Source organism: Biomphalaria glabrata, chromosome 5 (genome assembly GCF_947242115.1).
Source record: "Biomphalaria glabrata chromosome 5, xgBioGlab47.1, whole genome shotgun sequence".
Taxonomy (NCBI): domain Eukaryota; kingdom Metazoa; phylum Mollusca; class Gastropoda; family Planorbidae; genus Biomphalaria; species Biomphalaria glabrata.
The window spans coordinates 2,450,744-2,462,960 of record NC_074715.1 but is presented as its reverse complement, the minus strand read 5'-3'; the positions used below and the strand labels follow the sequence as shown (position 1 = coordinate 2,462,960).

Genomic DNA, 12,217 nt, shown 5'->3' with positions numbered 1-12,217 from the left:
GCATCCATTGAGATAGACAGTATTCAGAGGAATAGTCAGTATCCATATCATGGGCATAGCCAGGATAAAGATAGACGGAATTTAAGACATTAGACAGTTTTTAGTGGGTTAGACAGGTTGCGGTGCGATAGACAGTTTCCAGTGCGATAGACAGTTTCCAGTGGGATAGACAGTTTCCAGTTGAGATATTCTGTATCTAGTGTGAGTGACAGTTTCCGTTTGAATAGACAATTTCTATTAGGATATTCAGCTACCATTGGGATAGACAATTTCTATTATAATCGTGTCTAGTGGGTTATACATTGACTAGTGAAATAAATTATATTCAGTAGGATAGATAATGTCTAGATAAAAGACAGTATCCAATGAGATAGACAATTATAAGTGAAATAGACAGTTTCCATTGCAATAGACTATCGTTGAAATGGACGAAATCTAGTGAAACATACAGTTCTTAGTGTTTTATCACTTCACAGACAGACAGTACCTAGTAGGATAGACAGTACCTAATAGAATGGACATTACCAAGTGGATAGACAGTACCTAATAGAATGGACATTACCAAGTGGGATAGGCAGTACCTAGTGGGATAGAAAGTACCTATTGAGATAGACAGTACCTAAAGGTACAGACAGTATCAAGTGGGACAGACAGTATCTAGTAGGACAGACAGTATCTAGTAGGACAGACAGTATCTAGTAGGACAGATAGTATCTAGTAGGACAGACAGTATCTAGTAGGACAGACAGTATCTAGTAGGACAGACAGTATCTAGTAGGACAGACAGTATCTAGTAGGACAGATAGTATCTAGTAGGACAGACAGTATCTAGTAGGACAGACAGTATCTAGTGAGACAGACAGTATCTAGTAGGACAGACAGTACCTAGTGGGACGGAAGTATCTAGTAGGACAGACAGTATCTAGTAGGACAGACAGTATCTAGTGAGGCAGACAGTATCTAGTAGGACAGACAGTATCTAGTGGGACAGACAGTATCTAGTAGGACAGATAGTATCTAGTAGGACAGACAGTATCTAGTAGGACAGACAGTATCTAGTAGGACAGACAGTATCTAGTGAGACAGACAGTATCTAGTAGGACAGACAGTATCTAGTGGGACGGAAGTATCTAGTAGGACAGACAGTATCTAGTAGGACAGACAGTATCTAGTGAGGCAGAGAGTATCTAGTAGGACAGACAGTATCTAGTGGGACAGACAGTATCTAGTGGGACAGACAGTATCTAGTGAGACAGACAGTATCTATTGGGACAGACAGTACCTAGTGGGACGAAAGTATCTAGTGGGACGGACAATATCTATTGGGACAGACAGTATCTAGTAGGACAGACAGTATCTATTGGGACAGACAGTATCTAGTGGGACGGAAGTATCTAGTGGGACGGAAGTATCTAGTGGGACAGACAGTATATAGTGAGACAGACAGTACCTAGTGGGACGGAAGTATCTAGTGAGACTGACAGTATCTAATGGTACAGACAGTATCTAGTGGGACAGACAGTATCTAGTGGGACAGACAGTACCTAGTGGGACAGACAGTATCTAGTGGGACAGACAGTATCTAGTGGGACAGACAGTATCTAGTGAGACAGACAGTATCTAATGGTACAGACTTTATCTAGTGGGACAGACAGTATCTAGTGGGACAGACAGTACCTAGTGGGACAGACAGTATCTAGTGGGACAGACAGTACCTAGTGGGACAGACAGTATCTAGTGGGACAGACAGTACCTAGTGGGACAGACAGTACCTAGTGGGACAGACAGTATCTAGTGGGACAGACAGTATCTAGTAGGACAGACAGTATCTAGTAGGACAGACAGTATCTAGTGGGACAGACAGTATCTAGTGGAACAGACAGTATCTAGTGGAACAGACAGTATCTATTGGGACAGACAGTACCTAGTGGGACGGAAGTATCTAGTGGGACTGACAGTATCTAGTGAGACAGACAGTATCTAGTCGGACAGACAGTATCTAGTGGGACGGATAGTACCTAGTGGAACAGATATAATTCATTGGGAAAGAAAGTATCCATTTGGATAGTATCTAGTAAAAAAAGACAGTATCGTGTTTGATAGTTTCCAGTGGGATAGACAGTATCTACTGAGATTAACAGTATCTAGGATACTAGGATATCTAGTGAAATAGACAGTCTCTATCGCAATGTAAAGTAAACCAGTGGCACAGACACAGTCTAGTTCTATAGAGAGTATCGGGTGAAATAGACAGTAACCACGACAATAGACATTACCCATCGGACTAGATAGTATTTAGTACGATAGGCAGGTCCCAAAGGGAAAGCACTAGGACTACGACAATACGGATGTTGTGGGGTAGCTAAAAATCGTGAGAACGTGTTTTCTTAAAGTTTCCATGGTTGGAGCTTGACTATCGTTGACCATTACAAATCTAACTAGAGCTGTGTGACCCCCGAGTCCCTAAATTTAGAACTGAAACCGTCTCTCAAAACATCCCCTCCCCCCAATGTCTTTAAAACCTTGCACACTGAGCCTCTGTTTTGCCTACTAGGATGTCACGTGGCTAGCACAATAGCCATCCAACCAATAACTGGTAATCTTTGGATTAGGTAAATAGGTAATTAGGTAAATAGGTAATTAGGTAAATAGGTAAATAGGTAATTATGTAAATAGGTAATTATGTAAATAGGTAATTATGTAAATAGGTAATTAGGTAAATAGGTAATTATGTAAATAGGTAATTATGTAAATAGGTAATTATGTAAATAGGTAATTAGGTAAATAGGTAATTAGGTAAATAGGTAATTAGGTAAATAAATTAGATTTCTATCATTTTCTCTGTGTACTGAAAGGTCTTAAAAGGCAATTCTTTTTTTTTAACTGCTTGCTATAACAATATTGAGAAAAAAACTCTACACAAAATCAATAATAATACTGTTATAACCCTATTGGCGGCGATAGGGTTAACTGTAGGCAGGGCCGGTCTTAGGCCACTGCAACCTATGCGGCCGCAGTGCGCCCCGCGCTTTCATAGGCCCCGCGCTAATTCTATGTGTAATTAGTAATTGCAAAATATATACGAAAAATTCCTGGAAATGTTCTGCATTTATTAAAATCTCCTGAAAAATAGACAAAACTGTCATTTGTGGGAGTCATTTATTACGAAAACGCCAATCCTATGCGCGATAAAAAAGACATTGTCAGCTTTCCTGTAATAAAATGTAATAATCAGTTGAATTTTTCCCTTAACCGGAAGTTCCAATACCTTATTTACTTTTATAGTCACTGGCGTATAAATATACCTTAGATAGCAAGGTTCGTAAGGTAAAGTTAACTTGATCGCAATTTCGTACTTAGTAAAGAATGAATAAAGTGCAAAGTCGAATTTAATTTCTAATACAAAATCTTATTTTTCACTTATTATTCTTATTCCCACCCAGACTAGGCCCCGCGCAATCAGTTTCGCATATGGCCCGCAATAGTTAGGACCGTCCCTGACTGTAGGTTTAGCTGACACACGTGAACTCAGGCAAATCACTCAGGTCAACGGCTGTCGATGGACAAGGGACAGTAATGCTAGTGCACGCAAATTGGACCCATGTTATGGTCATGTGATCGACATCCTTTAGAGACAGTGTGTAAGAAAGAGGAGTTCAAGAAAGGACAGCGAGGAGTCCGGGACTGTTAGTCGGCCATGAAGTCGGTCCTGGCGGAGTCCTCAAGTGAATGTACGAGTCCAAGAAGAGATAGAGACAGTAGTAGTACCGCGATGTACAGTGTAGCATTTTTAGTGGTTGATGTGTTGCCAATAGTCTAGTATTGGCTTTTATCTATTCATTATTAAAGTACCAGATTATTTGGAGCTCTTGTTGTCAAGTTCTTGATGTGTTAGATGTGTTGTGTTTAGCAGTGTTTACAGAACGCCTGATTAGGAAAGAGAGAATCGTAACTATACTATCAGGGATACTAGAATTCACGGGCCAGGATTATACATGGGGCATTGTTATAAAATAAGCTTTTATTATGACAAATTTTGTCGTTTTACTATTTGGTAGGCCTCATTAGGGTTAGGCTCATGTTTTAGTTTTGTCACATCTTTAATATTTTCAAGCAAGAGTGTAATTTGATGAGTCGAGGAAGAAATTAACGGGCGTACCCGGCTTCTAAAGCTAGTTATAAATAGTTTTAAAATCATGACATCGTTTCATGAGCATAACATCCTTTTATTTTTCCTGAACCTGCTACGACTTTTATCCCCCACATTTTTTTTAATTTATGCAAGACTGTTTTCACCTAATTATAAACATAAATAATGACTTACGTCCTATAACAACTGACCTCCGTTTACATAAAGGGAACAGACTACCGCAGGTGGTAGTATTGACACATACAATAATTTGACTGTGTCATTAAGACTGCAGTATATGTCGAGATTCCGCGTTTTGACGATGTATCCTAAAAACTGGTTCCTGCAGGGTACTCTATTCATCGATGAGGTCTGAAACTCAACCATGACACTTACAGCTTTAGCTGCAAAGTGCAAAGAAATACATTTTAGCAGATCCATTTGTTTTTAAAATATGCAAATAATGGCAAAAATATAAGACTAGAAAATGTTATATGTTATAAATACCCAATAGGGCGCCATTGTCGCAGCCAAGACGTCGGCTGCTGTAAGCTACAACGGAAGTTCTCTGACGCCATAGTTTCTATATCGGCTAAAAATAGCACGCGATTTTTTTCTAAACACTCTTTTTAAAAACAAAAGCATGACTGATTCAAGAATCGGTAAAGATAGCAACGGTTTTTCCCGAACAGTATTGTCGCAAACAGAAAGTTTCCATATTTGATTCCTTTGGTGCTAAAATACATACATAGATTAATTGGGCACTGAAATACATACATATATTAATTGGGCACTAAAATACATACATATATTAATTGGGCACTAAAATACATACATAGATTAATTGGGCACTAAAATACATACATAGATTAAGTGGGCACTAAAATACATACATAGATTAATTGGGCACTAAAATACATACATATATTAATTGGGCACTAAAATACATACATAGATTAATTGGGCACTAAAATACATACATAGTTTAGTGGCCACTAAAATAAATACATTGATTAGGTATGTCCTATAATAAATACATAGATTAGGGAAGCGTGGTCGAGAGGCCAAGTGCGCTTGAACTTGGCTTGGTTTGGCTACCTAGAAGGGGGCTCGAGGTTCGACACCCGACTTGGGCAGAGTTGTGTGTGATCCAGGTGTGATCCAGAGTGAGCAGAAAACCAACAGCGCTCTGAGCATGCTATAAGCATGAAAGTAGCGCTTTATAAAAGCTATAATAATAATTGGGTGGGCACTAAAATAATAATAGAGATAATAGAGTTTTAAGTTTATAGCTACGCGGTTGTCAGCAAGACTCGCCACCCGACGTTTTGAAAACCAAGCGCCTTAGCAGTTGGTCACCTTAGTAGTGTCCATTTAGGGTCAAGCTAGCGCCTATTATTACCCTTGAAATAAATGAAGAATTCCTACTTGATAATCATTTGAATCGCATTCGTTTATAAAGGGACATGACTCCATGTTCCCAACCAATTAAACCTCTACATGGCGATTCTTGCGTATTCCGTTGGAAGCGTGGTCGAGAGGCTAAGTTCGCTTGAACTCGGCTTGGCTCGGCTACCTAGGAAGGGGGATCGAGGTTCGACACCCGACTTGAAGCGTTTAGTAAGCGGCTTAAAGCAGCGCGGAAAAAAAACTTCCTACAGATACCCCTCCCCCACCCCCCACCCCCCCACTGGTCAAAAAAAATGATGGCTGCCTGGTAGTGCGGTTTGCGCGCTGGACTGTCGTTCGGATTTATCGACGGCCGAGGGTTCAAACCCTGCCCGCTCCCATCCCCCCCCCCCCCCGTCGTCCTGCGGGATGGTTTGGACTAGGAAGTAAACTATCTTCAACTCTGAAGGAACATCCGAAACATGTAAAACAAACAAAACAAACAAACAAATGAGATTGGACCACAGCGCTCTGAGTATGCTTATAAGCATGAAAGTTGCGCTACATTAAAGCTATATTTATACTTATATGGATTGCCAAATGTCTTAAAAGAGAAGCAGCGTAATAAAAAGACGATTAGTAGAGCGAGTTCGCTAGAAGGGCTGTGGAGGCCATTAATAGGAAAGGTCCCTTCTCCCTAGTTATCCCACCAGTCTCTTCTAAAAGATGTCCCCGTTAGGGTAACACGTAGAGAAGTAAACTCTCTCATTCGGTCATGTCCCCTTGATACAACGTAACACCAGGGCCGGCCCTAACTATTGCGGAACCCTATGCTAAATGGATTTTAGCGGGGACCCATTCAGGGTAGGGATAAGAATAATTATTTAAAAATTAAGATTTAATGTAATAGAAAAAAAAAACCTCTTTGATAACATTTGTATTAAATGAAAGCTGACAATATCGTTTGTTTTTTCTTGCGCATAGCATTGGCGTTTAACATTTTGAATGGCAACAAAAAAGAACAATTCTGTCTAGTTTTAAGGACATTTGTATAAATTCAGGAGATTTTAAGGACTTTTTCCTATACTTTGCAATGTCAGGAGATTTCCATGAGCTCCTGAAAAATCACGAGACCACAAGAAATATGTTATAACTTTAATTTGATAATTTACACCTTTAAGCAGCTCGAGGCTTATAAAAGTGGAAGGCCCACAGCGGCGGCATAGTCAGCATAAAATAGTACTATATTCTCTATGAGATATATAAGAGTCGTCCTTCACCTTTTCTCGCGTTGACTCGCATAAATGTGAACGTCAGAGGGTTGGTGAATTTAAAAGAAACAATTCCTTTGACACGTACCACCATGCAGGTGTAGTCATCTTGATCTAATAGAAGTCTAGTCACATTAATTGGCCCAATCACCGAGGAATAATCAGAATGTAGGTAGTTTTCTAAAAATAAAAAAAATAACATATGAAGGCCTACAAGCAAATGTTTTTAATTTTTAAAAATGGATTTAGGTCGATTAGCTAATTTGATAGCTCCATTCATACTATTTTTACATTCACGCATTCCGCATTCGCTTCACTTATAACGTTATTATTTCGTTTAATTGTTTACAAAAACACTTTCAGTGACTACTTCGTCAGTGATAAGCAAATTAAGACCCGCGGTAACATATGGCTAGTATATATATATATATATATATATATTAAACAAAATAATAATGGCTATGTCTTTGATTTTAAAGATTAAGGATGAGGGCAGTATTTCACATGACTACGAAAACCTAGCTGTGACCTGCAGATGAAGTCGTTGACCTCTGGCGGTCTATTTAAGTTTTCTTTCACGAGTTGCTGCCATTTAGCAGAGGGGGGTGGGGGTGGGTGCTGGGGGGGGGGTGGCGTTCTTATTTCTGGTGTAACGTGTGAAAGATATGCAAGAAGGTTTAAAACAAGTATAAGAAAGAGAGGGAAAGAACTGCTAAGTATTGACATTTATCTCAAGGTGGCGGGGTTTAGCTCCCATACTGCTTTATCAAAGAAAACTGAATTAATTACCATTAAATGGATTGATTCGTTTATCTATTATCGTTTATGGACTATTAATAATCATGTAAAGTTTCAACTTGATCAGAAAAAGGAAATTGTGAGAAAAAAAATTCACAAAAAAACGAATTAAGAGGAATAGATCCGTATATACATCCAAATCTCTCCTTATGTAGCATTTATTCCCCTTATTTCGAAATCGAAACAAAATAATTAGCAACCAATAAGTGATTTATGTTTTGTCAGATTCGCTGAATAACTATGCAAATTTTAACGTGATCTCAGATTTGGAAGTGCGGAAACCAATGTTTGTTGAAACTTTAATCACGCCAGCAGAATGAGTTGATATAAACTAGAAGGAGCCATGGGGAGCCATCTAGATCTAGCCGTTCCCAGCCGTGACTCCAAGAGGAATCTCTTTAAGGATGTCTTTGCAACACGCGTAATGACCCACCTGAGGACGTAGTGCAGGCACACAACTTCCCATAAAGTAATATTAATGCTATAAAGTATTCATAAAGTAAGAAACCAAACAAACAACTTTTTTAAAAATGCTAAGGGAGAGTAACTCTGTTTTTAAAGAATGCCAAACGCTTCATTTCCAACAAGAAAAAAAATTGACTAATTGATTATTTTTGTTAACTAATTCATGATTTGTTATGTACAATAAATAATTGTTTTAAGTATCAACTAGATCGGAAAATGCATGATAGAGAAATAGCGTTAACAATTATTTAAGGACTAAACACAATCTATTTAGAAATATCTGTGAATACTGAAGTATTAGTTTCCCTTGTTTCTACAAAACAAAACCAGTAATTAATTGTCTAATTGATTACTTTTTTTTTTTTTTTTTGGATTCATGTATTGTCTATGTCAATGAGTAATTGAGCTAGGATTCAGCTTGATCCCAGAATGGGTATGGGAGAAATAACGTGCACACACTTTTTACCAGACAGACAGACAGACAGACAGTGTGAGTTGATACAAGCTTTGTAAAAACATAATCCTGGCCCTTAAAAATAGTATAGATAAAAGAAAGGATCACCCACGATATTGGCAGAAATCTCCAAACCAACCATCTTCGCATGTCGAGTTAGTGCATAAACCAGATGAGCTGCAGGCACCTTTGCACCGACATCTGTACTGGCAATCATCCCCAAACCAACCTGGATCACACACTAGGGAAATGGAAAATACATTTAGATATAGTGATATAATTTATTATAAGTTGTTTTGGTTTGGCGCAAAAAGACAGATAGACTAGTCTGCCTATCTATCTATCTATCTATCTATCTATCTATCTATCTATCTATCTATCTATCTATCTATCTATCTATCTATCTATCTACCTGTCTATCTATCTATCTCTCTCTCTCTCTCTCTCTCTCTCTCTATATATATATATATATATATATATATATATATATATATATATATATATATATATATATATATGTCTATCTATGTATCTATGTATGTATGTATGTATGTATGTATGTATGTATGTATGTATGTATGTATGTATGTATGTATGTATGTATTTATGTATGTATGTATGTATGTATGTATGTATGTATGTATGTATGTATGTAGGTATCTATCTATCTATCTATATATCTATCTATCTATCTATCTATCTATCTATCTATCTATCTATCTATCTATCTATCTATCTATCTGTCTGTCTATCTATCTATATATGTCTATCTATCTATATGTCTATTTAATTATCCATTCATCTGACTGCCTATCCATCTATCTATGTATCTATCTATGTATCTATCTATCTATGTATCTATCTATCTATCTATAATTATCTCTTTCTCTCTCTCTCTCTCTCTCTCTCTCTCTCTCTATATATATATATATATATATATATATATATATATATATATATATATATATATATATATATATTATATATATTATATATATATGTTTGTGTGTGTGTGTGTGTAGGTTAGAGAGTGCTTGTCTTTGTGTTTGTATGAGGCTTGGTGACTGATTGATTACCGAACCCAATGGTCCAGCGTTCGAATCCTTGTGAAGACTTGGAATATTAATGTCGGAATCAATAGGGCTCCACCTAGGGCACATAACTTATTGGGTACCTGACATTACTTTGGGAAAAGTAAATGCGGTTGTTCTTTATGCTGGCCCCATGACACTCTGGTTAACCGTGGACCACAGAATAAGATTTACAGATGTAAAGGTGATCTGTTTCTTTGGCCTACGGTTAACCAGCGTGTCATGTGGCCAGCACAACGACCAACCGCCTTTACTTTTCCCCAACTAATGTCAGGTACAAATTAGAGCTGGATAGACTCAGAGGCGCCCAAAGATCAGAAATTAAATAGCCCAGTCTTTACCAGGATTCGAACCCAAGACCCTAGGTTCATTAGCCAAGCGCTTTAACACTCAGCCACCGCGCCTCCTGGGTTGCCTGAGCCAGCCAGAAAAACCAGTGACTTGGCTGTATTCAAGTCATTGGTAAACATACGTGACTAGATGCATGACGCGTAGGACGTAATCATCTTCTGTTTTGAAGTAACGTCTGCATTTTATAAGAAAAGAAGATATTATATTTACGAAGGAAAAAACAGGCCCAGCGCCACCGGTAAATTGTTAGCTACCCTTCCGCCCGCTACACCCTCATTACAAATCTTTTAGAATTCGCGATTGCCAAATAGTACCTATAGACTGAGAAGCTTTAAGTGAAACTTACTGGTTGTTACCTGTACAGTATCAATCTCTATTTTCTTTTCCATATATGGGGAATAAATGCACGAGCCGTCTTCTGAGGAACATCCATTCTGACACTCATCTGGACATGTATACTGGCAGTCTATACCCCAGTTAAATACGTCGCAGTCTGAACTCAAATAAGAAAAACATGTTTTATGTTACCTCCATTTGTGAAACGTAAATTATAATAACATTAGTAAAGCAAAATATTAAAACATCCTTTAATAGATAGATTAGCTAAAGTGGAAGAACTCCGCCCTTAAAAAATATCTAGAAATATTTATAAAATTGTTTCCCTTATTAGATATCAAACAAAATAATTAGTTACCACTAGTTAAATGACTAATTGAGTATTTTTAGCGCCCCTGAAAGCGAAAAAGACAATATTAGTTTTGTGACGTTTGTTTGTCCGACAGTCCGTCGGCCGTCCGTCCCGTTTAGATCTCGTCAACTAAAAAAGATTTTAAAAATCCGACGGAGAGAACAGATCTACACTGAGAACAGGTTTACAATGATAACAGAGTTACACTGACAACAGGAGTACACTGAGAACAGAAGTACACTGAGAACAGGAGCACACTGAGAACAGAAGTACACTGAGAACAGAAGAACACTGAGAACAGGAGCACACTGAGAACAGAAGTACACTGAGAACAGGAGTACACTGAGAACCGGAGTACACTTAGAACAGAAATACACTGAAAACAGAAGTACACTGAGAATGTGAGTACACTGAGAATGTGAGTACACTGAGAATGTGAGTACACTGAGAATGTGAGTACACTGAGAATGTGAGTACACTTAAAACAGGAGTACACTGAGAATGTGAGTACACTGAGAATGTGAGTACACTGAGAACAGGAGTACACTGAGAATGTGAGTACACTGAGAATGTAAGTACACTGAGAAAAGAAGTACACTGAGAATGTGAGTACACTGAGAATGTAAGTACACTTAGAACAGGAGTACACTGAGAATAGGTGTACACTGAGAACAGAAGTACACTAAGAACAGAAGTACACTGAGAACAGGAGTACGCTGAGAACAGGAGTACACTGAGAACAGGAGTACACTGAGAACAGGAGTACATTGTGAACAGAAGTACACTGAGAACAGGAGTACACTTAGAACAGCAGTACACTGAGAACAGGAGTACACTGAGAACAGGAGTACACTGAGAACAGGAGTACACTGAGAACAGAAGTACACTGAGAACATGTGTACACTGAGAACAGCAGTACACTGAGAACAGGAGTACACTGAGAACAGGAGTACACTGAGAACAGGAGTACACTGAGAACAGGAGTAAACTGAGAATAGTAGTACACTGAGAACAGAAGTACACTGAGAATGTGAGTACACTGAGAACAGTAGTACACTGAGAACAGGACTACACTGAGAATATGAATACACTAAGAACAGGAGTACACTGAGAACAGAAGTACACTGAGAACAGGAATACACTGAGAATATGAATACACTAAGAACAGGAGTACACTGAGAACAGGAGTACACTGAGAAAAGGAGTACACTGAGAACAGGAGTACACTGTGAACAGAAGTACACTGAGAACAGGACTACACTGAGAATATGAATACACTAAGAACAGGAGTACACTGAGAACAGGAGTACACTGAGAATAGGTGTACACTGAGAACAGAAGTACACTAAGAACAGAAGTACACTGAGAACAGGAGTACGCTGAGAACAGGAGTACACTGAGAAAAGAAGTACACTGAGAACAGGAGTACACTGAGAACAGCAGTACACTGAGAACAGGAGTACACTGAGAACAGGAGTACGCTGACAACAGGAGTACATTGTGAACAGAAGTACACTGAGAACAGGAGTACACTTAGAACAGCAGTACACTGAGAACAGGAGTACACTGAGAACAGGAGTA

At 38.4% G+C, this 12,217-nt stretch overlaps 1 protein-coding gene across 1 annotated transcript in view; it reads right to left on the bottom strand.

Moving 5' to 3' along the window:
* The window catches only part of LOC106059061 (uncharacterized), a 40,866-nt gene that overhangs the window by 17,557 nt on the left and 11,092 nt on the right, over positions 1-12,217 (bottom strand). Inside the window, exons 7-10 of the mRNA XM_056028566.1 lie at positions 10,295-10,441; positions 8,619-8,747; positions 6,799-6,969; positions 4,342-4,533 (exon numbers count right to left, since the gene is read on the bottom strand). Coding sequence (XP_055884541.1) covers positions 4,342-4,533; positions 6,799-6,969; positions 8,619-8,747; positions 10,295-10,441 — 639 coding nt within the window. The remainder of the gene's footprint in view (positions 1-4,341; positions 4,534-6,798; positions 6,970-8,618; positions 8,748-10,294; positions 10,442-12,217) is intronic.